General features: G+C 42.1%; 4 protein-coding genes and 2 non-coding genes across 9 annotated transcripts in view; 3 read left to right on the forward strand and 3 right to left on the reverse strand.

The window, feature by feature from the left end:
* The first annotated feature begins 688 nt into the window (after positions 1-688).
* gpalpp1 (GPALPP motifs containing 1) lies at positions 689-4,675 on the forward strand. 2 transcript variants are annotated; one of them, XM_062527206.1, is made up of 7 exons: positions 689-896; positions 1,004-1,115; positions 1,214-1,312; positions 2,220-2,493; positions 2,672-2,836; positions 3,376-3,474; positions 3,912-4,675. In XM_062527206.1, the coding sequence occupies exons 1-7, from the start codon at positions 815-817 to the stop codon at positions 4,128-4,130; spliced, it is 1,050 nt and encodes a 349-aa protein (XP_062383190.1). In that variant the 5' UTR covers positions 689-814; the 3' UTR covers positions 4,131-4,675. The 2 variants fall into 2 exon arrangements, with proteins under 2 accessions (XP_062383190.1, XP_062383189.1); XM_062527205.1 differs by having other exon boundaries at positions 690-896; positions 998-1,115.
* Positions 4,676-9,730: 5,055 nt separating this feature from the next.
* Positions 9,731-15,243, forward strand: gtf2f2a (general transcription factor IIF, polypeptide 2a). Of its 2 annotated transcripts, XM_062527207.1 has the most exons (9): positions 9,732-9,929; positions 10,297-10,370; positions 10,491-10,509; positions 10,727-10,871; positions 12,454-12,501; positions 13,000-13,081; positions 13,273-13,372; positions 13,462-13,605; positions 14,577-15,243. In XM_062527207.1, exons 1-9 carry the CDS (start codon positions 9,864-9,866, stop codon positions 14,694-14,696), a joined length of 798 nt encoding a protein of 265 aa, XP_062383191.1. In that variant the 5' UTR covers positions 9,732-9,863; the 3' UTR covers positions 14,697-15,243. The 2 variants fall into 2 exon arrangements, with proteins under 2 accessions (XP_062383192.1, XP_062383191.1); XM_062527208.1 differs by lacking the exon at positions 12,454-12,501 and having other exon boundaries at positions 9,731-9,929.
* Positions 15,244-16,905: 1,662 nt separating this feature from the next.
* Positions 16,906-21,506, reverse strand: tpt1 (tumor protein, translationally-controlled 1). The gene is made up of 6 exons (XM_062527566.1): positions 21,354-21,506; positions 20,620-20,687; positions 20,162-20,352; positions 18,954-19,059; positions 17,908-18,024; positions 16,906-17,454 (listed from the first exon to the last, which is right to left on the reverse strand). The coding sequence occupies exons 1-6, from the start codon at positions 21,379-21,381 to the stop codon at positions 17,452-17,454; spliced, it is 513 nt and encodes a 170-aa protein (XP_062383550.1). The 5' UTR covers positions 21,382-21,506; the 3' UTR covers positions 16,906-17,451.
* On the reverse strand, positions 17,733-17,860 carry LOC134071795 (small nucleolar RNA SNORA31). The gene has a single exon (XR_009937118.1). It is a non-coding gene; the product is annotated as a small nucleolar RNA SNORA31 (small nucleolar RNA).
* On the reverse strand, positions 18,215-18,287 carry LOC134071793 (small nucleolar RNA SNORD58). The gene has a single exon (XR_009937116.1). It is a non-coding gene; the product is annotated as a small nucleolar RNA SNORD58 (small nucleolar RNA).
* Positions 21,507-21,967: 461 nt separating the features above from the next.
* zgc:172122 (uncharacterized protein LOC571844 homolog) overlaps positions 21,968-26,665 on the forward strand; it is a 12,800-nt gene continuing 8,102 nt past the window's right edge. The window contains exons 1-4 of one of the 2 annotated variants that reach the window (XM_062527209.1): positions 21,968-22,057; positions 24,474-24,555; positions 25,319-25,391; positions 25,666-25,986. In XM_062527209.1, the coding sequence (XP_062383193.1) occupies positions 25,325-25,391; positions 25,666-25,986 (388 nt within the window). In that variant the 5' untranslated portion in view covers positions 21,968-22,057; positions 24,474-24,555; positions 25,319-25,324. Of the gene's footprint in view, positions 22,058-22,662; positions 22,710-24,473; positions 24,556-25,318; positions 25,392-25,665; positions 25,987-26,665 lie in introns of those variants that run through there. The other variant, XM_062527210.1, reaches the window with a different exon arrangement.

Here is a 26,665-nt window from a genome sequence, read left to right on the forward strand (position 1 = left end):
CTCGCGCCAACCACTTCCATCACTGTTCCGTCACTCCAGTCCTACTACGGCAAGTGGTCAGGTTCAAACCTTCTCCGAACACAGTGACTGAATGAATGAACTTTGAATGAATGAAACTCCCGCCGCGGTGCGTAGTATCAACTGCGCATGCGCGAACATCCTGCGCATGCGCATACCCGATCGTGCAGCCGGCTCGGATCGCTGTGGCCACTAGTATCAACTGCGCATGCGCGAACATCTTGCGCATGCGCATATCCGATCGCGCAGCCAGTCACGGATCGTGTACTGACACCCGTACGGTCAGAGAACGGTAGAATGTTTACGCTGGTACACTTATCAGCAGTTTCTGCTTTCGTGTTTCTAAACGTTTTCGCCCCCTAGTGTGATGGAGGGGAACAAATCGCCTACCGTCTGAGAGTATCGTCAGTACCTCGAGTCATGGCACAAAACCACAACAACAACAACAACAACAACAACAACAACAACAACAACAACATTAACTTTTTAAATAATGAAGACTCTGACAGTAGTCATGAGCATTTTTGTAATGTGCCTGTGGTTTTTGTTTTTGTCTACTTTGTCTGCAGAACAAAGGTCCCTCTCTCGTCATCCATTGGATTGCTAATGCAAAAGACTGACCACTAGATGGCGATACAGACCTTCTAGTGATCTGGGCATCTGGGAAGGGAGGAGCAATGCACTACTTTACTTCCGGGTTAAAGCATAAAGAAATAGATCTCCAAAAAACGTTGTTTTGTTCAAGTAAAGTTACTTGAATGAAGCTATTTGTTTGGTGAAAGAAAAAGCTGTTGCAATGTCGGAGTCAGATTTAATAGGACCTGCGTTGCCGCCGATGTTTCAGACGACCAAGGGGGATGAATCTGACGAGGAACCTCGTGAGTTGTTTTTAAGTTACTGCAATAACTCTCCTCATTATGGTACAGCTATTTTGTATAGTTTGCATACTGTACATGATGCGCCCCACGGCATGTTAAAGCCATAGGTCCAGCATTGCCCCCGGTGTACAGAGCAGATTCCTCATCCAGTTCCTCTGACGACGAAGAGACGTATAGAAGAGGCAAAAGCAACTCGTCAAAATGTACTACAACATCTAGGTTAGTTTTGCATGAATTGTTGTTGTTTACGCTAATCATGAGAGTGGCTTCTGGGAATTGTGTTGTCATGCTTCTTCTTCTGATCTTGTTACTTTCAGAATTGGTTCAGGTGAAACACAGGAAGCGGATGATGATGATGGATTTTTTGGCCCAGCTCTTCCTCCTGGATATCAGAAGAAACAAATGTCACCTGACAGGTAAGGCACTCTGAGTGTCTGAAAAGATCATTTGGGGTAACAAGCGAGTCCTTGAGATGCTAAGAAACATATCAGAAGATGGAGGATTTTAGAGTTACAATCCAAAATCAGGTTTTAGCAGTGCCTTAATATTGCCACTATTAGAGAATAAGGTAACAACTTGTTCATGTACTGTAGATTATGAATACAGTAGGACAGGTCAAGGTCAACAATCTAAATCTAAATCAAATATAAAAACTGGGCATGGAGAAATCAAAGAATGTTGCTTGGTTTGATGAGTCCTGTTTTGTTTTGCATCCTGTGGACCAACATCTACGTTTAATAATTACCTCCGCCAAAGAGGTTATGTTTCATCAGGGTTGGTTTGATCGTTTGTCTGTTTTTTGTTTGTTTGTCTGTTCGCAAGATAAATCAAAAAGTTATGGATGAAATTTTCTGGGAAGGTCTGAAATGACCCAAGGAAGAAACGATTACATTTTGGAGTGATCCGTATCACCGCCTCGATCCAGGAGGCGGTTATGTTTTCGCTTGGTGGAGGTTTGCGCTCTCAGAGTGCTTTTCTAGTTTACATTAACTTTTATTCATCTAACAGACGTTTTCATCTGAAGTGACTTACTGTACATACAGTATGTCAACTAGAAAGGGCAAGGGCCATTGTCTCCAGAGCAGCTTGGGGTTAAGTGCCTTGCTCAAGGACACAATAGTGGAAGTTGAGTATTGAAGCCAGAACTTTTTAGGCTACTGCATGCTAGTCCAGATTCACTTTGCTATCACCACCCCGCCATGTGCACAATTTACCTGGCATCATAAAACACTGTTGTTCGGAGACAGGCCAGTGAAGGAAGAATGATACAGTGGTGCAATTTCCATTGGCTGATGATCGGATCTTTTTTCCGCCTTTACACAGACCACCTCCGCTGGGACCTGCACTGCCTCCAGGCTTCTGCAGACCAAGGGATGAAGATGAGGAAGCAAATGACGACGATAGAGGAGGAATCTCGGGCCCTGCCCTCCCGCCAGGCTATAAGCCTGAGTACTCAGGCAGTGAGGAGGATGATGATGAAGACGATGAAGTTGTCGGGCCAATGCCTTTTAAAGGGGATAGGGCAACTCTCAACTCTGTGGCCCTGGACATCGAGAGACGCGCTAAGAAGATGAAAGACAAACTAACTGGCGTAAACGTGAGTTTGAGCAGGCCTCTGCTGGTCCTTCTCTGTTTGATGCTTGTGATCGGCGCAATAGAAGTCTAAATGTAGTCATCAATGATGTGATTCTTCCACCTGATTTTGGAAAAGGGTGCCCTACATGTTTGTTATAGTCTGCGTTTAAAATGAAATGTCTACATGGCTGTGTGAGCAGGATGGTCCTGAGGAGGTGACGAGGGAGACCTGGATGACTGAGCTACCTCCGGAGCTGCAGCACATCGGGCTGGGTGCCCGCACATTTAAGAAGAGGTCAGGTCCAGAGAACAAGGACCGCAGCATTTGGACGGATACCCCAGCAGATAGGGAGCGCAAAGCCAGGGTGAGAATGCCTAACTCACTGAATGGGATGTCCTGTTAAGCTTCCATTATTGTTTCTATGATTCCCTACTCATGCTGAATTCAGCCTTCTAATATGATATTGAAATACTGAGAAGCCTCTGGAGATACTATCAAGTGATCTGACACTCCTCTCCCCGTATGTCTCAAATGATCTGTTTCAATAATTTGTTCCTCGTATGCTGGGCAGACACTGTGCGTTTGCTTTCATTTGCATACAACATGTGAAATTACACTACACATGTGTGTCAATTGCTGTTCTCACACTATGTTCGACTCACACCACAAGACAGAATTGTATATGCTAGAAATCCAATCGGATTGGTGTGGAGCCAGAGCGTTAAGTGTCAACAGTAGACCTATATTAAGTGGCAAATCATATGCGAGTTTAGACGGTCAACATCAAAAAACATTTGACACTTGTTATAATTGGGCATTGTGAGCCTGCTCAAACTACACAATCATTTTCTTGGTTTGTTATTTGTTTTGAGGTTTCTAACTAGTATGTAATCTGCTTCATAGGAGCGTCAGGAAGGGAAGAAAAGTGGGGAGTCGACGAAGGAAGCTCCACGTCTCTCACGGAAGGAGGTTGAAATGGCAGAGAAAGTGGCCAAATACAATGTGAGTCTTTTTTTGGTTTTGGATGCTATTCTATAAATGGTGACCGTGACTCATACTGCTGAAAGAAAGTATGTGGTGACAGAACTGAGATGGAATAGAAGATGAGTAGTATGTAAAGGTCGGTAGTTTCTGGGTCTTGGTTCTTTCAGCCTTGTTCATAATGTTCTTGTATTGGCCAGATCAGTCTTGACAGTCTTGCAAGTGTGGGCAATGGGGGTATGAAAGATGTTACAGTTATGCCAAAAATCCTTCATTACTATCTGCTTTAACCCTCTCTGATTATGCTGGAAGAGTTTTGAGATTTCATATTGCCTTTTGACACTACAAACAGTATGTGTGTGTTCTTGTTAATATGCTGTAGTTATTACTAGGCTTTAGATCAAATCTGAAATATTTGACTTTGATTAGTTATTTTAATTATTCTTATTTTCAAATAGGAGTCCAAACGTGGGGAATCTCTCATCAGCATGCACACCAAGAACTTGAAGAGGAAAGCAGACGAGGAGGGCAAGAAGCCAGTAGAGAGGAGGGCCTTTGACCGTGACCAAGACCTGCAGGTCAACCGCTTCGATGACGCCCAGAAGAAGAGCCTGCTGAAGAAGTCCGCGGAGCTGAACACGCGGTTCTCGCATAGTAAAGATCGTATGTTCCTGTAGCCGGCACACACATTGAACTGCTGCCTGCCAGCTATGCGTGTCTCTCTTGGATTCATGTGTGTGTAGAGTGTCAGTTCAGTTGCATTAGGAGGTTAGTGTATCGTTCTCAAAAGAGAAAAAGCAATACAAAACAGTGTATTTGACTCTGTGTTGTATATAATTTGATACCAAGGCTGCAGAATTGTTTTAATGTGTTGATATGTGTCAATCTTCAATTCGTGACCAAGACTTTCTGTTGTTGGTGGTCTTTTTAAAAATATTTTCTGTATGCTTCATTTTTACAAAAAAAAAACATTTGTTGTCAATCATTCATTTACACTTATATTTTCCTGGTCTGTTTTTTTTTTATCAATTCTTATGTTTGTCTTTAGATCTGAATTTAGTGTGTGTGTGTGTGTGTGTGTGTGTGCGTGCCTGCCTAGCTGAACCTGAAAAAGTGATCTAGTATGTGCTCTCGTCCTCTGTCTACACTATGTATTGTGTGGTGATTTCTGTAATTTACTTTGAACATCATTTAAATAAATGCGTCAAGCACGTTGGTCTTCTGTAAGTGCATTTGTGGGTTGATGAGACTGTAAACCAATCTGTTGTTTTTAACAGATTTCATATTATATCATTCTAAATTAACTTAGGTGAGACCCGCGTGTCTGGCAGAGATATCGGTCCCAACCTTTCGTCTTTGATGTTCACACAGGTCAGGTCCACCCAGAGGTGTTTTGATTGCCATTAAAGGAGAACTCTGGCAAATGTTCCGCATTGATCTGTTTCTTAAGGTCTTGAGTAAAAATAAAATGGTGCTGCACAAAACCTAGCTTGAGCTGCTGAAGCCAGGCTGCTACAATGCTGCACTATGGGGGGATGAGAAACGGATCTATTTGAATTCAGGAAGCAGGAATTCTCCTTTAACATCATGCATTTGTATAGCCTGGCAAGCCAAACTACACAGAAAAGTATAGTCTGGGGTCGGACCATTCACAGAGTTGAAGCCTGTGGGTGGGATGAACAGTTGTCTTTCAAACTGCCTCTGCACGTAATAGGCCAGCATTTGTGACCAATCGTAGCCGGTCGGCAAAACGGCAACAGGGCTGCCAAGTTTCAGAAAATTGCAAGCGACAGTGAGATGCGTTCGTCGAACATTGTTTTGACTGTCTGTCACACTCAAAGCGTGACACTTGGCAGCTCCGATTAGAGTCGCTTTTTCAAGTGTGAACTTACCAAGAGAGAGGCAAATAGATGTTACACAGCTCTGCAACAAGTAGGCTATAGGACAATGATAGACGTAGCAGCCTTAACGTTAACTTGGAAACTCAAAGAGAAACAGCGAATCAACAGTGAAGAAAATCTAGCAAGCAGGAGAACGTTTTAAATTTAACTAGAAATGCAATTCCAAGGAATTACCAGTGCATGAAAGTGCAAAAATAGATAGATAATGTAGATATGGTTACTAAGGTGTAGCTAGCGTAAACATGGTGGTTGCATAGTTTACAGAGAGTTGATAGTGTGAAGGTAGACAGTTTAAAGATGAAACATTCCAGTTCTAACTTAACTAATGATTTCTATTCATGTTAAAATGTTGATTAGCTAACTTAGCTAATGATTTCTAGCAGTTACGCTAAAATGCTAATTATGCTAACGATGCTACTTTACTAACAATGCTAACCAGGTTGATTAGCTAACTTAACCGATGATTTCTAGCAGTAATGCTAGAAATGCTAACTATGCTAACAATGCTACATTTGCTAACAATGCTAACCAGGTTGATTAGCTAACTTAGTTGATGATTTTTTGCAGTTATGCAAAAATGCTAACTATGCTAACCATGCTAACTAGCTTACACTAACCATGCTAACTAGCTAACTTGCCAGTGAGGACTTTTATTTTGAAACATTTGTTGCTAGGGTATCCATGGTTAGCCTGACTCTCGCCAGACCCTTGTAGTTCCGCCATGCTCCACCAGAGGCGTTTCGCTGAGCTCCACACAAGGGTCTGGACGCGAGGGCAATCCAAACCCCTGTGCCAGTGATAAAAAAATGAGCAGCCAATCAGGAGCGCCGAAGCGAGTGTTTGATTCAAATAACAATGGCGGCACGCAGCGAGGAGTCTTGTGCTGACATTGATTCTGCTATTTCAACCGTTTTGTCGAATCTATCGAGTATTCATTCTTTCAGAGAATAGTTTTGAAGACATTTATTGGTGGCAAGGATGTTTTTACTCTTCTTCCGACCGGGTTTGGCAAGAACTTGAAGAAGCCTAGCACGTCATTCAAGATAACAGGCAAGTGGTTTATCAAATCACATGCGAGGATGTTTTACAAGATCCCGCCTTCAGAAATACATCTCCTATCGAGAAGTCCCAGATCCTTGTGTGAAGCAGACAGCGAACTACAGGATCTGGCGAAAGTCAGGTTAATCCATGGTGGCCACTATCAGGAAACAAGAAGTTACTGCAGTATAATCATGTTGGTTGCTATGGAAACGGTCATAAACACTTAATTTTAATGGTTGCTATGTTGGTTGCTAGGTACATGGAGGTTTCATGTAGTTGACTGGAGGCATAGTGGATGATAACTGACAGTTGGAATGGTTGAACAGTTCAATAGTTGAGTAGTTTCAATGGTTAAATGATTTAATGGTGTATTATTGCACTGAGGACTTTTATTTTGAAACAGTTGTGGACAGAGGAAACAGTGAACAGGATATGTAGTCTTCTGAGAGACTGTATGCTTAAAGCCAGAGAAACTGACAGTTGGTGCCCAGGTGGCCGGCCACCTGGCGTAAGATTCTAATTGCTGCCGTGATGTCATAATGAGCAATGTTAAGTCTATGGGGGAAATTGTAATAGTTTTTAACTAATAGTTTAAAAAGTATAAAAGTTACAAAGTTGAAAAGTCATAGCACACATGTCCTAAGTAGGACCTACGTAACGCAGTTTGAATGAAGTTTCTACGTTAAACGGTTCTAGCTGATTTGCGTGCGTTAGAAGCTTATAAGAAGAAGAAGAAGCCTAGGAAGAACAGTAGGCCCTACAGTGCATTTTCATGCACTGTAATTATCGGAGTCGGCGCTGTTGTGTGTGAAAGATAAGTTAGATGCCAAGACCCGCCTTTCGTTGCTTCTGATTTGTTTATTGCGTGATGCCTTCGGGCTCAAGGACTCCGTACACAGATAGAGCGTTCTGATTGGCTAGGCTGAACTCGAGCCTGGCGCAGGCTTGTCCTCAACGGTGCGACCCTAGACCATCCCGCTAGGCAAAAATATTTTTGGCCGCTAGGGTGCGTCTAGATTTCTAGGCTAGCATTTGTAGCTTCCAGAGGGAAATCTAAGACAAATATTAGATACTGTGCATTTGAAGCTTCCAGAGAAAAATTGCTTCTCCCTATACCCACCACCACTCACATTATCTCAGTGGGTATACTTTGTTATCAATGTTCATACATTTATAGAGGAGATATAGATAGAATGGATTAATCGAGTATTGTACTGTGTTCAAATGGCGCCCTCCTTGGCAACCCAAATCAATGACTTTGTGTTATTTGACATCAGTAGGCTTTGTTCTAATTCGCCCTTTTTTTAGTGGCTATTTCTAAGTAGCCATCAAGATTTTCATATGAAGGAGGGCACATTACAACCATGCCTCGTGTTCATGATAGCTCTTTGATTATGCAAAACCTCTCCTAATTCATCAAAACCAAGACAAAAATGGTTTCCATTCTCGCAGTGCAGATAACAATGGCTAAACCAAGCATGTTGGAAGCTTCATGCTCATATACATGATTGACTTTTTTAAACATTTATCCTTTGTCTTTTTTAAGGATTTTAAGCACTTTTTTGTATTGTTACAGATTAGGATAAAAAAAAAAGTCAAACTACTATAAAATAAAAAAAAACCTACTCTCATAAAAAGCCTCAGGTGTTTGTTCATGGATCATTGAACAATTCTATTGATAATATCTTTAGAATTATGAAAAAAATGACAGTTTACATTTGTCCCCATATTGTCGCCAACCCTGTTACTTTGGGACAAAACTCCCATTAGAGAAAATTAACTGTACCAAAAGATACATAATTTCCAGGAAGTGATATCACCTGCCTTTCAAGAAGTTGATGGTGAAAAAACAAGTACATGTTTTTTTTTTTTTAAATGACTTTTCTTATAGTTTTGCGCTGTCTGACAGAAGGGGACAATCTTATTGCGTCAACCACGTTACCATAAAATCATGCATTAAAAAGAGACTTGATGGAAAATTTGAAAGTAAATATTGAACAGCATTTTAACCTTTCTTGAATGCACACCATGTGGTGTCATGGTTTCCACCACATGGCTAGTAATGGCTGTCAAAAACATATTTAGTCAACCCTGTTACTGTCAATCCAATACATTTGTTTGTAACAGGGTTGACAAAGCCCACCACTGTTTATCATTGGTTAAATTAGTAAATAAACAAATAAGATAAGTATAATAACAATACTTTGAAAATTTGATATTTTTAAGGCAAAATGGCACATTTTCGTAGAATGACCAATGGGTAAAGATGGTAGCTTTTAAGGTGAACTTCGGAGGTCTAGGCCAGTGATTCTCAAACTGTGGTACCGCTGGTGGTACGCGGACTCTCTGATGTGGTACTCTGAGTCTCCAAGATATTATTTCATGACAAAATAATCACTTCAAATGATAAATATACTTTAAACTAATTTGTATCTTTCTTGAAAAAAAACAAAAAACAATGCAAAGCAGTATGTGTAGGCTACAATGTAAAATATATTGAAATTGGCCTGCTACTACTCAAAGCTGGTCATAATGGTGGAGAGCCAATTGTTCTCTGAGGTGGTACTCATTCTGAACAGTTTGAGAACCACTGGTCTACTGCAACTTGCCAAGTTAGTTAGCTAGTAGTTCTGGGGTAGTAAAAATCAAAGTGTGCTGCCTTCATGTACTGGAGATCACAATGTAGGCTACTCGAAGGCAGAGGACAATAATGTGTCCAGGAAAACGTCTGCATTTCAGACTTTTTTTGTCCCCGCGAGGTGCAATAATTCAAAATCCCCATGTTATTTTCTTTCCCTAAGGAAAAAATAAAAGTTGTTCCGCTATAGGGGCGATCGCGAGTAGGCTATTTGCAAAAACAATGGGGGTCTATGGGGCTAGACAGCTAAAATGGTCTGTTTCACCTGATTGTCATTGAAAAATCGAAGATTGGATTTTAGTTTCTGCAAGCTCTATTATAGGTCGAAACTTGAATGAACAAGTACCTATGGCTTTGCCCTTTGGTTTCTTACAGGATTGGTCGTTGTTGCCCATAACACTAGCGTCCTGCTAATGAATGACGTCAGACACGTTTGAAAGGCTTTTTAGAACAATTAAGTGACTCAAAAAAATCTAATATTCAGCCGTGTGTATTTTCTTTGACCCCCCCTTTCGCAAGCAATGTTCCAATTTGTACACAAAAAAAAGAGAAAAGTGGATTTTAGGAGTACAACTCCATTCACCTCCATTCACTCTCCACTTGCTCGCAATCGCCCTCTCGTTGCAGTACCATTCGGAAGTATTTTGAGAGTGGCGGTTCTATGATTCGCTGGGTAGCGCTTTCTCATATCGCGTTCATTTTGGCCGCATAGTATCGCCGTAGTGCCAGTTCTCTTTGCAAGAGGGAACGTGGAATACTAATAGTTGCTAAGAATAGAGAAGTTTAGAAAGAAATTCTGTGTTTCACTTACACATTTGTGTTATTTCAATATGTCAGACAAGGGAGATGTAGATCTAACTGGAGCTAAGCAGAACACCGGCGTCTGGCTTGTAAAAGTGAGAGAGCCTCTTTGTTTATTAGCTAACGTTTGAAACACCTAACATTATATTGCTATTAGCAGTGCTATGTTGGCTAAGTGCTAGCTTGCTTGTCTTCTTGTAACGTTAAGTTGTGTGATATTTATCACATGCACATTGTTTATAGTGTGCAAGTTAGAACTTGTATGTTGTTAGCGGTAACATTAAGTTCGAGGAAGTAACATTTACATTACATTGTAAAGTAAACATCACGTTAACGTCAGACTGAAACGTCAGTTATCGGATATTGGTGGAACATCTTTCATTGAGGATCATCCTTTAGGAAGATAATGCATCTTATTACGTGTGCCACAATCTAAACTATTGTACATCTATCCACATACAGGTTCCTAAATATCTTGCACAGCAATGGGCCAAGGCAACAGGCAGGGGCGAAGTGGGGAAACTACGTATTTCCAAGTAACGTTATGTTAATAATAATAATAATAATTAAAAAAAAAAAACACCCAACACTATGTTACGTACTGGCCAATCTCTTGCAAATTCAGTTACAAATGCTGTTTATTTCCTTTTTTTCAGGAACCAAGGGAAAGCAGAGGTAAATCATATCCCATAGTTCCAAATGTAATCGAAATCAATGGTTTACATTTTGTTGTCTTAGTATGACTTTGCTTGACTTGAGACTTCAATCTCAAACAGATTGCTAGATGACTTGTCATTACTGAGATATTTGGTCACACATGTAACATATTTAACCACTTGGAAGTGTTGTTCTTGTTCATTGTCTGCTTGTTGTGGTCTATTCATTTCTGCAGGTCGCCTTCACCCTAAATGAAGAACTGACCATTCTAGAGACCTCAGGGGAGAAGTCGAATCAGGTCAACGTACCTCGAGAGCATCCGTTCACTATGCAGACTGTCGGAGGGCAGACACTTGCGGTTTTCACTGAGACGGCTTCAGGTTAGAACCCATCTCTCCCCATCCTTGACTGACGTTCCTGTGTGGGGACTGGGGAAGTTTGTTTATTAAGATATCTAAGGAGATTAGCATCTAGGTACAGTAGATGAAACAATTTAACAATTGACCAGTAGAACACAGCAAAGCAGCTGCCAGGTCATTAACAAGCAAGAGAAGATTCTGACTGATGAGTGAGAGAGTGAGAGCGCTAGTTAGTAGCTAGAGACAGTTCAATGGTTCACAACACAAATTGCTTAGACAATTTAGCCATGTAGGTTAAAGTTTAGTAGCTTTTAGTTCTGTGAGCTTCGTTTTTTCCTTCTGTGTTTGGTAATGGAGTTAACTTGAAGTGAATACTGTCCTTGTTGCTCACATTCTCTTCCTCTAGTAGCACCTTGTGGTAAGTGATACATGTGCGGTGGTGGCGGATTCGTTTCCGTTCACTTCCACTGTTGTCTACTCATCTTCACCTCAATCTCTGCTCTTCTCTGCCGGCACCAGGCCGGACCATGATCCGTTGATCTCGAGCTTGCCGCCGCTTTGGCCCTCTCTGCTTCTGTGCAGTGCTGTTGATATCTGATTGGCCCTTTGCTGGGCCTAGCCCCTTCCTTCAGTGTGCTGTGGTTGGTGCTCAGGCTGATCCAAAAACCCAATGAGCCAATCAAATTCTTTAATATGCAATCAATGATTGGTGTGGTGTTGATTTCTCTTGTGTGTTGGGATTGCTGTGTGTGTGTGTGTGTGTGTGTGTGTGTGTGTGTGTGTGTGTGTGTGTGAGTGTGAGTGAGAGGGGGAGAGAGAGAGAGTGTGTGTGTGTGTGTGTGTGTGTGTGTGTGTGTGAGTGTGTGTGAGACCAAGCATGGAAATAAGAAACTGCTTGCTGATTTAACCCTACTCATGAGTTTTTGACAGTAGACAGTGGGGTGTGCGTGTTCATACACTTGTGAATGTGCATCAAAGCTGGAGCCAGATTAGTCAAGCCAGGTGTGAATCAGGTGGTTGTGGCAATTGTGGAATCTCTCCGCTCCTTACTTCTCTCTCTTTGCTTTGCTGATGCCTGTGTGTAGCTTGTGTGCTTTCTATAGTGTTGTTGTTATATATATGTGTGTGTGTGTGTGTGTGTGTGTGTGTGTGTGTGTGTGTGTGTGTGTGTGTGGCATATTTGATCACTTCCCTGCCTGTGTGCTGCTTGCTTGTATGTATGGGGCAGGTGAGTGTGTATGGGCCATGTCCGTGGCATGTGTACAGTGGTGCTTTTGTGTAACGTGTTGTATTTGTGTTCCCACTAGTGCTTGTGTGTGTGTGTGATGCTTAGAGCTTGCGTTGGTGTGGTGTTTTTGTGTTTTTAATGTGACTGCGTGGGTCTGAATGTTTGTATGGAGAGAGAGAGAGAGAGAGAGAGAGAGAGAGAGAGCGAGAGATTCCCATTTATTTCTGTGTGGTGTGGTGTGGAATATATATGTGTATGTGTGTGTGCGCGTGCGTGCGTGCGTGTGTGAAAGCGTGTGTCACTTTGCGGATGTGTGGCTGGCAGGCAAACGGGGCCTGTGCCGCCGTAGTTCTCACTCTGCCATCCTTCCCTCAGGCCAGTCAGAGGCCGACGGCAGCACCTCAGGGCCCGGGACGGGCCCAGGTGAGTCCTCATCCCGCCGCCGCCCAAGCTGGAGGAGACTGAGGAGGCTCAGGAGTGTGTGTGTGTGTGTGTGTGTGTGTGTGGTGCTCAAATATCAGAGAATGGTTTAAGCCGTTTTGAATGGTCTTTGTAAACCTTCTAAAGGTTCCGCTTCTAATGAACCTTCTATCAGTTAAAATCAAACCAGAGGAATATGGCCATGGCCAATACAAGTATATAACCCTGACACAGGGAGGTTAAACACAGAGAGAGAGAGAGGTGGTGCTGACCATGTATTGGGGACCAGAGCATGTCTTGAAGGCTGTCAGTGTTTCTTTGGATCGGTCACTGGACAAGTGATTAGGTGTGTGTGCGGTATGAGCGTATAATCGATTGCCAGAAAGCAACTGATCTCCCCTGTAGAGAGGGGTTATCTGGCCATGAGCCCCATGACCCAGAATGCACTGTGTTGCCCAAGCATGTGTACTGTGCGTGACTATTGTCTCTGTGCTCCCCAAGACAAACTAGCTCTGGATGGCGTTGTGGTACAGAGGGCTGAATGTCGTCCAGCCGTCAGTGAAAGCTACATGAGGTTGAAGAAGTACGTGGTCATTGCACACTCCTATACACATACCTGAACACATCCTATTGAAATCCATGTGAAACATCAAATTGACATGACCTGTACTGACCGTTATTAGAAGAACTCTAAAGCACTTTCATTTGCAGATTTTCAAAGCCTGTTCACTGCGTGCATCCTGGACTTATGTGCTTGCTTTTCTGCCATTACAGGCTTCAGTATGAGGAGTCCACCAAACCAGCCCGCACATCTCGGCAACTGGACAAGGCTGTCACTACCAATTACAAGCCAGTTGCAAATCATGCATACAATGTAAGTAGCAAATCTCTTGTGTCTATTGTACTCATTAACAAGTATATCAAACTTGTATATAACAAACATTTGTGTGTGTGTGTGTGTAGCTCGAGTATGATCGGAAAAAGAAGGAGGAAGGCAAAAGGGCCCGATTAGATAAACAGCAGGTCCTGGACATGCTCTTCTCTGCGTTTGAGAAGCATCAGTACTACAACATCAAAGACCTAGTGGACATCACCAAGCAGCCAGTGGTTCGTACCTTTGCTTTTATTCATTTTATTTGTTAGGGACTATGAACAATTTTTAACATCAATGTTGCCATTTGATGCATTGCACCAGAGTTAGCCTTAGGCTAATGGGTCACTCCACCTCAATTTAACGGATTTTAGAGAAACTTTTTGCTTGACCATCTCAGATTTGCCTCTAACTTTTACCACCTAACTTAGCTGAAATATTAGCTTAATATACCTAATACATCCAGAGGAAAACTTTTGAACATGGTACACCCCATCTAAATCTGCAGCAAAGTTCAGATGTCATTATCTCAAAAAGTGTTTAAGCTAAAGACTTCACATTTTCTGTGAATAATGATTGCTACCTAGTCAAGTAGAAGGCATTTGTTGAATTGAGACGGAATGACCCTAATTTACATTTGCACTTCCTAAGCAGGGCAGAGTTTAATATTCAACAACATTTAGACAGATCACAAATCATACATGAGTATAATACACGTTGTTACACACACACACAGACTCACTCACACCCACATATACTTGGTATGAGCAAGATCTCCCAGTCATCCAGAGTGATAAAAGGGAGTTTAAACTAAATACTACAAATTTTAGTCCACCAGGAAGATAGTTCCCAATTGGGAGAGAAGTGTGTGGTTCATTGGGGCAGCCGCGGCCTACTGGTTAGGGCTTCGGGCTTGTAGCTGAAGTGCCCTTGAGCTAGGCACCTAACCCCTCACTGCTCCCTGAGCGCCGCTGGTTGGGCAGGCAGCTCACTGCTCTGGGTTAGTGTGTGATTCACCTCACTGTGTGTTCAATGTGTGCTGTGTGTGTTCACTAATTCGGTTAAATTGGGTTAAATGCAGAGAGCGAATTTCCCTCACAGAAATACTATATACTTATACATAGTGGACTAGCACTGATGTCCAGAGCTTTCAGAGGTGTTTCTGTTTCCACCTTCTTTTGAGAAAAAGTTTGTCCCGTCACCGCAGATCTACCTGAAAGAGATTCTTCGTGACATTGGGATCTACAACGTGAAGGGCACCCACAAGAACACCTGGGAGCTTAAGCCAGAATACAGGCACTACCAAGGAGAGGAGAAGAGCGAGTGAGCACGTCACGGAGATGATTAGGACTTCAACCATCTCAAGTGGATGCAGGGCAGGGGCTGGGGTGGGGAGGGGTTGGGGAAAACAGTTTGGATGGAGTTCCATGGTCTACCCCACTGCCCCGTTGTGTGTTTGTGTGGTGTAAAGACTTTGTTCCTTCTTCATACACCCACGTGAAGTCCACTATCCACTGCACTGGTCTAAAGATGAGCCAACAGGAACGGCCTTGTGTTTAACTAGAATAGGCAAAGTAAGAAGGCTCTTTTGAAAGGCCTTGAATTGTTTAAACATTTATCCAGTAGATAAAATGACTGCTTGTCGTCCGTAGGGTGAAGGAGAGTTCCTTTAGAATACATTATCACCAAACAGCCAGAGCCCAAAGTCTGGTTATTGAGAGGGATTTTGTAAGATGTCAAATACAGGTGGACCGTTACTTTGATAAGTATCATGTTGTGTTGACAAATATTTGTCCTTTTTTATTTTCTATTTTATGAAATGCTGTGTGTTAAAGTAAAACAAAGTTTGAATAATAAATCCCCCTTAATGTAAATCAATGGTGTATGTATTTAATGTTGTCAGTGGAGAGCTATTGGACTAATTACCTCCGCCAAGGAGGTTATGTTTTCATTGGGGTTTGTCTGTTTGTTTGTTTGCTTGTTTGTTTGTTTGTTTGTTCGCAAGATAACTCAAAAAGTTATGGATGGATTTCGATTCAATTTTCAGGGAAGGCCTGAAATGATCCAAGGACGAAACGATTACATTTTGGGAGTGATCCGTATCACAGTTTGGATCCAGGGGGGCGGTTAATGTTTTCGCTTGGCACTCTGAGTGCTTTTCTAGTTGTGCTTATGGCTTATTAACAAAGGACTCATTGCATGTGGAAACAGAACAAAGGCAGCTCAAATGCACTGCTCAGAAAAAATAAGGGGAACACTTCAATCACACATTGGATCAGTACTCTGACATTGTTTGGTGTTCAAGTGATATTGTTTGTATTTGCAAGAAGAACTGTCAGTTCTGTGAATGTAGTTTGAGAAAGGAGAAAAGGGGTGGAAAGTTGTATTTTACAGCGGAGAGATGTAGTGAAACAGGGTAGTGCACACATCCAAAGAAACTCTGCACAGGTGCTGGACAATTGTAGTACACGGTAGAGAGATGGTCCGCACACTGTTATAGCTCCAAAAATATAAATCTTTTAGGAATTTAAAAAGGCAATGTTTTGATCCATGTGGATCTTCATCAGGCCTGAATTGAGATCAATTAGTCAGCTGAGTTTTAAGATGGTAAATCCAGAAATGTCTCTAGGGAGGAGAGATAACCTGGCTATCACCAGGTTATTAGTGTCCCTCAGATGGACAGAAAACTCACATTTTACAACTATTTTGTTCAAACTGTATTTAAGTTCAACCTGGTACGCTATTTTTTTTTACTTGTTTGACAGAACCAATTAGCCCATCAGTTCCCTGCAAAATGACAACTGCTCTGCTTCTTCCACATCACAGTTGTCGCAAGTTACAGAATGTCGTAGTGTGGTCATGCTTCTAAGTGGTGTAGTTACACAGTTATTTTTCCATTTGAGAATGACAATAATGCTGCGTTCGATGGCAATGGGACATGGGACTTGTCCTACCTGAAATGTACTAGCTCCTACTTTAATGCACTCCAGGTAATTGAGGTGGAATGTAAACAAAAAGCATGGATGCACAGGGTAACATTGGTTGACACATAGCGGTCTTTTAACTAAAACATCTTAAACTGTTCTGGAGCAGCAAAAGCGCTGCATATTGCTATGTAGGGCAACTGGGTATAATTTTACCCATATATTTAAATTCTAACAGGTTATGATGGCAACATTTCACATATGAAAAAACAAGTTGTGTTAAAATTGCAGTCTAAAACAACCCTATTCGTAGAGAAATAGCGTTTATAGCCTATTTGTTGAAGTTTTATCCCTCACGATGAGTGACTGCATAGGCACCGCCATTAACTTCCGATTTAATTTGGTGAGGTCGGGGTAGGTTGAGCTCCCCCGACTTCACCAGCTGGAGGTTCCACTTCCACAGGCATTCCAGTGCACTTTTCTTAGTTGGAGGTAGGATAAGTCCCACATGCCGTCGAACGTAACATTAAGTTTAAGGTCCTCCTGAGTTTTGTCTTTGTGTAGAAAGGTGCAGATGTCTTGCTTTAATTAGGGTCCAATGAAACTCAGAAACACTGTTTGGTACGTTTTATTTGTTTACTTGTACATGGTCATTTATAGGAGCTGTGTTCATGCCAGCCACCTATGAATACATAAGTACAGCCAGAAAAATATCTTCAGCCAGCAGTTCAAATCTGTTGTAATTAGTGCCAAGAAATTCCAATACAATCCTGTGATTCAGATGCAGGGGGGGTAAGGGGGCAAATATTCTGTACAACTGATGCACTCAGATACACAGCAAAGCAAGTAGTCAGTCACTGTCCTCCAATTCAGTTGTTGAATAAGTGAGCTTCGAGCACAGCCTTGCAGATATTCCCAGTGCACTTGCCTCTCAAACAAATGCTGTCCGTAGCCTACCAATTAAGGGCCACTGGAGGGCCCCTAGGGCAGATGATCAAAAGAAAAGAAAAAAAAAAACGTGATAACTTCTTGTCAATGTCACTTTTAAAAAGGGCAGCTAGTCCAGGCAGATGATGGTAATGGTAGGAATGAGAACTCTGCCAGTCACAGCAGCCAAATGGCCACAAGTGGATGGCAACCAGGAGCCGCTCTGGGAATTTACTGTCAGGAGAAATACAAACAAAGTGATTACTAATGAGAATAGCTCCACACGAGAAAAAGTGAGCATGTATGACAATTAACACAATTCACCTTAGATTTACAGCAAAAAGTTACATTTGTGTTTATTTGTATGAAGTATCTGAAGCATCTGCTCAATTACGTCCCAAATTTTGTTCACACCATTCCAATTTAAGTTTTATCTAAGTCAGAGAAACTAACATATATCTGAAGTGCAAACAGTTACAACTGGCGCTGGTCAGAGGCCTTACTCAATTCCCTTATGTTTTCCTCTATTCAATCCATCATGCCACAGGACCGACAGAAAAAGCAAGGAACCTTCACTCTTGCATCAGATTGCAAACCCAGATGCCACTGGGAGAGGCTTCAGGTCTATCAGTAGATGCTTAAGGTGAGAAAGAGGCGCAAACAACCGGATGAAGGAGTAACACTTACGCATTTCTCAACCTCCAGGCCATCCTTGAAGAACAGCATGTAAGGTGTGATTCCATCCTCACGGAAGTCTAAGAGACCGTATGCGCCGTCTGGGTTTGTGGACTCGCCGCAGAAAAACTGGAACAGGCAAATAGGCATTCGTGAGTTCTAAACCTCAATCAAAAATTCATTTGAGTATTATGGGCTTTTAGTACATCTTTCTTATTTCACATAACACCTTAAAAATGGGAACGAACAGTCAGATTTACCTACTCAATCACTGGTATACAGTTAGATCATCTCCCTGACATAGGTGCAACGATCAAGACATACTCAGTCCTTCAAGAATTCTTTTCATTGGTCACAACCTCCAAAGGTGTCCTAAGAGGTCATCATTGCATGTTCGACCAAGCACCATTTCATAAACGTATCCTGTTGATTTGATAATCAAACCCTTCACCAATGACAGCCAAATATCAAGGCTTGGTGCTGAACAAGCCCCTGTGAGGTTACCGGGCCCTTTCAGTGAGTTTGCATCAGAGTAGACTTCGAAGAGAATTACCTACAGTTCAAAGTGTTGTGACGTTTACCACGGAGCCCATGAGGAAATCCGGAAATTACAAAGGTAAACAGCACGACACACGTGTAACGACTTGGTTATTAAACATCACCAAGGTACAAATGATCTTGTGAAGAGCTGTCCCAATCCCATTTATACCCATCTGAGCCCATGTGGCTTCACATACTCACTTAGCACCTGAGATCAATTAAGTCCGAGTCTCAGGGCTCACTTTGGAATTCAGTCAAAGCCATAATCAGTTATACCAGACTTGTTTCCTGCTAAGGGGCATTTACAGTACCTCCTCACTTCTGCAAATTAAGCCTACCTTACACTGACAAGATTTGGGAAAGATTCTCGAAAAGTTGTAATGTTTTGAGGAAAGATTGTAGTCTTTTAACTAATGCCCCTCATTCAAGCTTTAAAGAACCTTTCCCAAATCTTGTCAGTGTAAGGTAGGCTTTACTGAGTATCGATTTGGCAAACTGCAATGGTCAATGCCACCAACCTGGTAATCCTTGATTTTGCCAATGATCTTCTTAACCTCAGCTCCGGCACCATCCTGGAAAGCCTGCACTCTGCCAGGGTTGGTCTCCTGCAGCTTGGCTTTGACTCTGAAGCCAAAAGGAGAGGAAAATAACAATTAATACAAATGCATTGCAGGGAACAGATCACAAGTCAGCCTCTATAGACTGACCCTAAATACTCTCTAAATCACAAAGGTTGTTCTTTCATGCACATTAACCCTGAATCTGGTCTGAAAAAGCATTCATTGAAGAAAAACTAGTTCACATCAAATACCCTTTCAGTACAAAATGGTGGTCAGACAAACTTAACGAGGCAAGTCAATTGTTACTGCTCTGCTAAGGATGTTGTCCCTTCTTCAAACCATTACGGCACTGGATTGCACGCAACAGAAAGCGCAGGGACTCTCACTTTAGCATCCATAAATATAAACACAGTGCAGCCACATACAGACCCACTGAGCTGTCAAGGATGCCACATATCAGGATAGTAGATTGGGGCAGAGTACAAACGATCAAATGCCAACCAGTGGGCTCATAATTGGTTTCCACAACCTATTCAATCCCTGTAGGAATGCGCTCATACAATTTCTGCAAAGCTATCTTTCAGATTCTATGAGGAACACTCCATAGTCCAAACAGTTTACATGGCACTATGAAACCCTTTCAACCCAATTGCTGCACTAGTGCTAGGGGTGTTAAGGTACACAAAAGGCCGGCACCCGCCGGACACAGCATTCAGCAGTGTGGGCCAGACACACAGGATTTAAATGCAGTTTTCTATCCCTGTTTCTAGTGGGCTTTGCTCCATTAAAAACATTTTTTTTTTTTTTGCGTGGCGCCATGTACCTTGGAACCGTGCTTGATTCTGTGTGGAGACCCTATTTATACTATTGCAGAAGTGTAGTGTTACTTTGAGCATTAATAGTAGTTTAAAAATGGCAGTTTGGATACATTAACCCCTAGGGCTGTAAGAGCTAAAGCCGGTGAAACGCTACTCTGATCTAGCTCTGGAGGTGGTGTTCGAACTTGTTCGAACTCGTCATGGTGATAAAAGACCCTGGGTTCAAATTACTCCAGAATTACACTTTAGGATAGGGGTGAAGTAATTTGTAGAGTCAATATTTCACCCACCTCAGCGGCAACACATTTATCACATCTCATGGACCCCTGTTCCCCTTATTTGACTTACGCCTTCATGTATTCCTTGGCATAGTTGATGTAAGTCTTCTTATCCATGGGGGGCATCTCCTGAAGTTTATGGTTAAGCACGATATCAACTCCAGAGACAGTGGAAGAGTCTGTGCCCTCATCTGCGACCTCTGCTGATGCATTACCGCCAATTAGTGAATCATCAATGTCACCAACCGCTCTTGAGATCATCTGAAACAAACGAGACATTCAGGGTTGAGTATTTAATGTGCATCTCTACCATCCCTTATGTTTAAAACATCCGTATAATCATTGAGACTCAAAACGTGAATACAAGTAGTTAATGTCTGGTTGTCACCATGCAGATGGTTGACCACTGAATGAGAAATTTGAATTCCAGAGTTGGGTGGAGACCGGACATCAGCGTGACGTAAGTAAATCTTAGGTGTGAGAAATTACATCAAGCCAAAGGTTTCCTGGCATTTAAACGTTACCAACCTTTCCCTCAACTTCGTACATCATATCGGTCTCCTTGATTTTGTAGATGTCCGAAAACATCTCGTCTCCTTTAACAAAAAAAGATAGATAACATTGTTAACGTCATGACTACACAGAGTAATCCAGAGAGTAAGGCCTTACATACGGTGGCGATTTAACTGTGCGGCATTACAGCTGGCAGAGTTGGCTAACGCCGTTAGCTAAATTAAATTAGCCGATTTATTACCCTGCTGTTCTATTACTTTACGTCTTTCAACTTTTGTCTGTATACCAGTTACGGTAACATAAAGAATATTTAGTGGTTCTCAACAGCCCTTCAATACTGCTTATATTTGCCTACATTCATGTTAAGTCACATGCCTTGCTAATGAGCAACCCTGCCGCTAGCAAGCTAACGTGATGTTACTTTTTCTCAAGTTTAGCCGGTCTCGTTCAACACAGAGAAAACGTCACCATTTCCCACAACGAAACAAAGAAATAGTTTGACATTACATAAGAGCAACATTTACTTAAACAATCGCGGAAATATCCGTATTTTTATATTAAAACTGGGATAGGCACCTACCAGTAGCTACATTTTATGTGCGCAAACTAGCTTGCTAGTTAGCTTGCTAGCTATGCGATTTTGCCTAGGCCCCATGACAAGTATACAAAGATGGAATAATTAAAAAAACATTTTAAATTCACCATTATACAAAAATAACACACAAAACAGACTTATATTTCGTTCCTACCGGTGAGGAGGTCCTTGTAGATAATCATTTTGCAGGATTGTGTAGGATTCTTTCTCTCCTCCTTGGCGGCTGATATTGCCCTGCTGACGGACTCAGCTGAAAAGGCCGGTTGGTGATTTCCTCATCTCAGTTACCGGCGAAAAGAATGACGTCAGGGGGCGTCAAGCTTGACACAAAACAATGCGCTGCTGCCCTCTGTGGACAGAAATGGGAACTCCGCATATTCGGGAAATGCCAGTGGTGTCAGTGCTGGGAAAGAAGGTTAAACCATTCTCAACTTGCCGGAACGCATAACTCAATTCTGTTAATTTTCAGTTTTTTTCTTTCTTGTGTACAGAAAGTTGGCCAAATCGGCCAAAGAACAGATCCAAACACTAATTCATATCAGATAAAGATAAAGACCTAGGCTATCTTTTATGTCGTTTGTCGTCCAAAATACCATCCGGCCAAACTTTGGGTGTTGGACTGAATTCCTGGCATAGTCCCATAGCATAGTCCCCAGAGCCCATCGTCGTCGCCATTATGGGCTCCCCCCGCTTGACGTCGCTCTTTCACTTGTCATGCAATAGGCTTTATGGGCGTGTCAGGACCATGATGAAGCCAGGATCGAGATTCAAAAATTCAGTGCCTGGGTCGCGTTTATGCAGTTCTGATCTGTGGAATGAAGAGATTATTTTCGTTGGCAGAATGCTTATTTCTGAAAGGTAGGCCAAGTATTCTGTCATAGTTTTTCCAATTGTTTTTTCAAAAGCAATCAGGCTTAGGCTATGATGAAGTCGAACCATAGGCCAATTAAGGCTTAGCCTACGTTGTAGACTAATTTAAAGGCTGTTTTCACATTTGAATTATGCTGTCTGTCGTTTCATTACAAATATTGTCTTGTTTTTGTTTGTTTTCTTTTCGTTTTCCTGCACAAATTCTGTTCCAAGGATTCTCATATTGAAACTGAAAATGTTAGTGGTACATTTAAGCTGATTTGTGGAGTTAATTCAGTATGGCAAACATATGCTAGCCTACTGATGATGATCACTTACTTGACAGCAGAATCTCATGGGCTTGCCATTTAAACTCTAACTTATATAATTAGCCCAGCCATAAAGGTCCTAGTATGGTCTATTCTTATTGATATTCTTAGAATAATCTATATATTTTTTTGCCCCAACGTTTAGGACTGTAGGCTACAACATGTTGATGACTAGTGTCTGAACACACAAAACAGTTCATCTGAATTTTTGAATGCAAATGATCTCCTTATATTAATAGGGGATAGCCTACAGGATTTGGGGACAACAGTGCTTGCTGTTCAAGAAAGTCCATATGAAAATGCATATGTGCTGCAGTGGTGGCTAAACACAAGTAAACACAGTTTATCCACCTTTTATTTGAGTTTATTAGCATGTTTCACAACTTTTAACATTCAAAAATCACACTGTATTATCCATATTCAGTATGTGCATTAATCAACACCCTATGAACCATTTAGTACCACTGTATTACCAGTGGTAAACATTGGACTATAACCTCCACCATCATCAAACATGTTCTGAATGCCTTTTTTAATAATCCACATGGCGCAGTCTACCTATGATCACGTAATCCATTGTTTACCCACCTCTTACTCTACCACTACACCCCTGCATATGTGGTTTAAATTGAGTTTATGGGAATGTGATGGTGGCATATGGTCCAGACCCTTGGGAAAGCTGGCCTTTGTCTGGAAACACTTCCTTTCCCTCGCAGTGGGTCGTATGGTGGCTTGACACTGCAGCCCTCACATTCTAGACACTGTAAACTTCTAACGAGCACAGTAAATCTCATAAAGGCACTGTTTGAGGTCTGAGAAGGGTGTGCAGTGGGGAACGTCTTCCTCCAACAAGCCTTGGCAAGTGGATTTTCAGGCACCCCAAATATGGGAGTGCAACCGCAGCTCTTCTTAATTGGCACCTTTTCAAGGGGCAGGGTTAGGGAGATACCCCAAGCTACTGCTGAGATAACCGTGTGGAGCTCGTTTTATATATAGACAGTGGGGTGCTTCATATATGCACAGCAATATTGCCAAATATTTAAGAGCATTTTCACTTTTTAATTGCTCTTTTTTTTGTTGTAATCTGCCACTATTCATTACTGGAGCGTTCTTGCACCGCAAACATCAAAGCCCAGTTCTTGATGTTTCCCAGATGACTGCATATTCTAGAAAAGTGGGGGGTACGCTGACAGGGCCGAAATCTAGGTGGCGTGGAATGGCCGCCTGTGGCTTTTCATGGCCCAAATCAACAATGCTGTGGTGTTCACAAAGCAGTGCAGCACAAACAGAAGTCTAAGCTCTGAGAAAGAGAGGAAGAGGGTGGCCTATAGGGGTTTGAGATTTTAGAGCTACATGGCACCACTGATCTTAAAGTAAGTACTGTATGCTTATGGCTTATGGCAGCTAAAAAGTGTAAAAAGTGAAGGATTGAAAGAAAAAACAGAGATGCATTTTAATACTCATAAACTGCATGTGATATGGCTGTCAGTTTAGGCATTTGTAAATTGTTAGGGTAAAATAATTGTCCACCATAATACTCTGTAGGTGATTGCGTCATTCATTTCCTCTATGAATTCATTAATAATAAAAGGACACTTGATGATGCGAGTCACTCACCACAGAAAGTCCCTGCAAGACCAGGGCCATTACACTGTCAGACAGGATTATTTGACACTGTGAAGTAGGCAATTTAACCCTTAGTTCTGTGGTGTCATCAAGCTGTGAATTGATATCTAAAACAGCACCACACAGTCCCCCACCTTCATTTTTTTAGATGTGATTCATTTTCATTGATAAATATGGTCCTTCATGATAGAGTGCTCTCTCTCTCTCTCTCTCTCTCTCTCTCTCTCTCTCTCTCTCTCTCTCTCTCCTTGTCTCTGTCTCTCTGTCTCATGGATTGTTGTGCTGTAAACAGAACCTGACAAAGAGTGTCGAGCTTTAAGGAAAGAGAGTAGATCACAATCATGTTCTACCCTATAGGTCAGGTGAAGAGAGACCAGGACATAATCTCAGTAGCCTCGGCACAGCTACTTATCACTGGCTACTTGTTACTACCGTTTCCACCTTACTCAAGAATGCCTTGTTGTTTCCAGGTATTGGGGCAGGCAAGATAGGAATCAAAGGAAACACTGACTACTGTAGACTTGCCACAGGGAAGGGAAACTGAACTGCATTGTAAGTATACATGTGTGACATCTGAGTAGCCCCTGACTCATTATTTGCTGAAACTCACATGAGAGAAGAGACTAGATGATTGTCAGTGATCATCACACTGTGAGTTCAAGCTCTTGGAATTACTCAGGCTGTTTTGTTTGCGAAATTAGGGAAGTTCATTTCCTAATCAGTCAGGGCTCTGATTGTGAAGTTTAAAGTCTTGGGTCTAACAGCTATACAGATTTAAAAAAAAAAAAAAAAAAAAAATCAATTTGCTACTTGAACACCTGAATCAAGCATAGCTGAATCAGCTCACCTATTCATGCAGGAAAACATTGCTTGTTGATAGACTTTGTACCTTGCCCACCATTTAAATGATCCCTCAGCATTTAGAGAGACCTCGGTGATTGAACATTTAAAACATACAGAAAAAAAACATTATGAGAGAAGATGGCTTGATGGCTCATTCAGAATGTGTGCACTAAATACTTAGGGTCCTATTTTTTGTGCAGGTTCTTTCAGGCACACATAGCAGAAAGGTACTGCCCTCCGTTTCCAATTGCAATATAGATTTTTCGTGCTTCTTACCCTCCATCTTGATCTCGATAATGTGAAAAGAAGCTATGAGGATGTGATGATAGACTGTAATATAACCATCAGCTGAACCACTCACACTGTCTTACAAGAGCAGATTTGATCATGTTTCCCTGAGATAGCTGCTTTGGATTTCATGATTTGTTATCTGCTTGTTAACATTTTGTCCTCATTTGCATAACTTTCACAGAACAAGATGTTTGAATCTGGCTGGTGTTCGTGCTTCTGTCTTCTATTTCTCCTGCTGTTTTCCAAATCACAAGGTGACCACAACCTTTTATTATGATGAAATTACATAGTTTCATTTGACAAGCGAATAGTAAATATTTGTCTTATTTGAAAGATGTTATGTCTGCTGTTGTGTAAATACCACCTCCGCAGTATGTGAACCTAACTATAGGGATATAATTACGGTGTTGGTCAGTCTCAACACCCACCCGTCTTTCGCAAATTTCTCTCTCAGTTATAAAGTCTCCCTGTGTCCAAACCCCTTGCTTGACCTGACTCAATCTACCTCCTGATTGGCCACCGTCCTAGGTGAGGTCAGCGCTCCATCCCACCTGCAAGCCATCGCTGGGCAGCCCTTCATGATTGGCTGCAACATCACAATAGGCCCAGGGCAGTCGTTGTCACAGGTGCGCTGGATGGATGCCCGCGATGTCACCATCCTTTCGTACCTTGCGGACGAGCCGAGCAGGGTGACTGGGTCCAATCGGGTGGAGCTGGCCACTTTCCACAGCCATACCAGTGCCATCAAAATCAAGAGAGCCGGACCTCAGGACGATGGCTGCTACCGGTGCATATTCGACGTCTACCCCACTGGGCAGCAAGAGGGGAGAACCTGCCTCACAGTCTTGGGTACCATTTTTTGTTTTATCTGATCATTTTCTGTTTCTTTTTTTGTGAAGATGTAACTGTAGATTTGTAGGAGTTTGACAGTGAGCTTGTGGAATGATGAACCTATTTGTAGGCTATAGGTGAACCCTGCATGACCTGCTGGCAAATTTGGATTTTGCCCAGCAGCTCTGGCTGGAAACCTATCTATCTATCTCCCCTGCCTCCTGTCCACAACCTTTGGGTCCAATCACAAACGAGCTTATCCAAAAGACACACCCAGATCGTTGATCTCATTGGTTGAAGGACTATCTGGAGTCAGTTGAACTATGTCCATTGATTATGCCTCTTGTGCAGTAGAAATAAAGTGCAGACTCCCCAGACTAATGTTCAATCTTAAAAGATTGATCTTAGTAAAGTGATAGTCAGACTACTAGATTGGGGTTTCCCCTATTTGTTTATGCCAGCTACTCTTGAACTTGCACACCCAGGACTAGTGATCAGACTGGTACAGTATCAGTTTTGGTTCCTTTATTGAAGTCAAAGTTCAAGACTAAAGGTGAAAGCTTGACTAGAAATGACGGATCAGAATGCATTGTCCCCAAACTGTTTATTTCCCCTCAGCGAGTGAGAACTCAATTTGAAACTCCTTTGCTGGGAACTGGCGAGTGATATTTCTGGATGTTGGTTTTGGGTTGGGCTG

The sequence above is a fragment of the Sardina pilchardus genome, chromosome 23 (assembly GCF_963854185.1).
Source record: "Sardina pilchardus chromosome 23, fSarPil1.1, whole genome shotgun sequence".
NCBI classification, from domain to species: Eukaryota; Metazoa; Chordata; class Actinopteri; order Clupeiformes; family Clupeidae; genus Sardina; species Sardina pilchardus.

What these genes read in the sequence shown, in the direction of transcription:
- tpt1 (XM_062527566.1), bottom strand. Translation starts at nt 21,381, where the DNA reads ATGATTATCTACAAGGACCTCCTCACCG. An exon ending in CTACAAGGACCTCCTCACCG is followed by an intron (nt 20,688 to 21,353) that starts GTAGGAACGAAA and finishes TTTTTGTTAAAG; the next exon opens with GAGACGAGATGTTTTCGGAC. An exon ending in TGTACGAAGTTGAGGGAAAG is followed by an intron (nt 20,353 to 20,619) that starts GTTGGTAACGTT and finishes CGTTTGTTTCAG; the next exon opens with ATGATCTCAAGAGCGGTTGG.
- gpalpp1 (XM_062527205.1), top strand. Translation starts at nt 815, where the DNA reads ATGTCGGAGTCAGATTTAATAGGACCTGCGTTGCCGCCGATGTTTCAG. An exon ending in AAACAAATGTCACCTGACAG is followed by an intron (nt 1,313 to 2,219) that starts GTAAGGCACTCT and finishes GCCTTTACACAG; the next exon opens with ACCACCTCCGCTGGGACCTG. An exon ending in ATAGGGAGCGCAAAGCCAGG is followed by an intron (nt 2,837 to 3,375) that starts GTGAGAATGCCT and finishes TCTGCTTCATAG; the next exon opens with GAGCGTCAGGAAGGGAAGAA.
- gtf2f2a (XM_062527207.1), top strand. Translation starts at nt 9,864, where the DNA reads ATGTCAGACAAGGGAGATGTAGATCTAACTGGAGCTAAGCAGAACACC. An exon ending in TTTCACTGAGACGGCTTCAG is followed by an intron (nt 10,872 to 12,453) that starts GTTAGAACCCAT and finishes TCCTTCCCTCAG; the next exon opens with GCCAGTCAGAGGCCGACGGC. An exon ending in AGCTACATGAGGTTGAAGAA is followed by an intron (nt 13,082 to 13,272) that starts GTACGTGGTCAT and finishes CTGCCATTACAG; the next exon opens with GCTTCAGTATGAGGAGTCCA.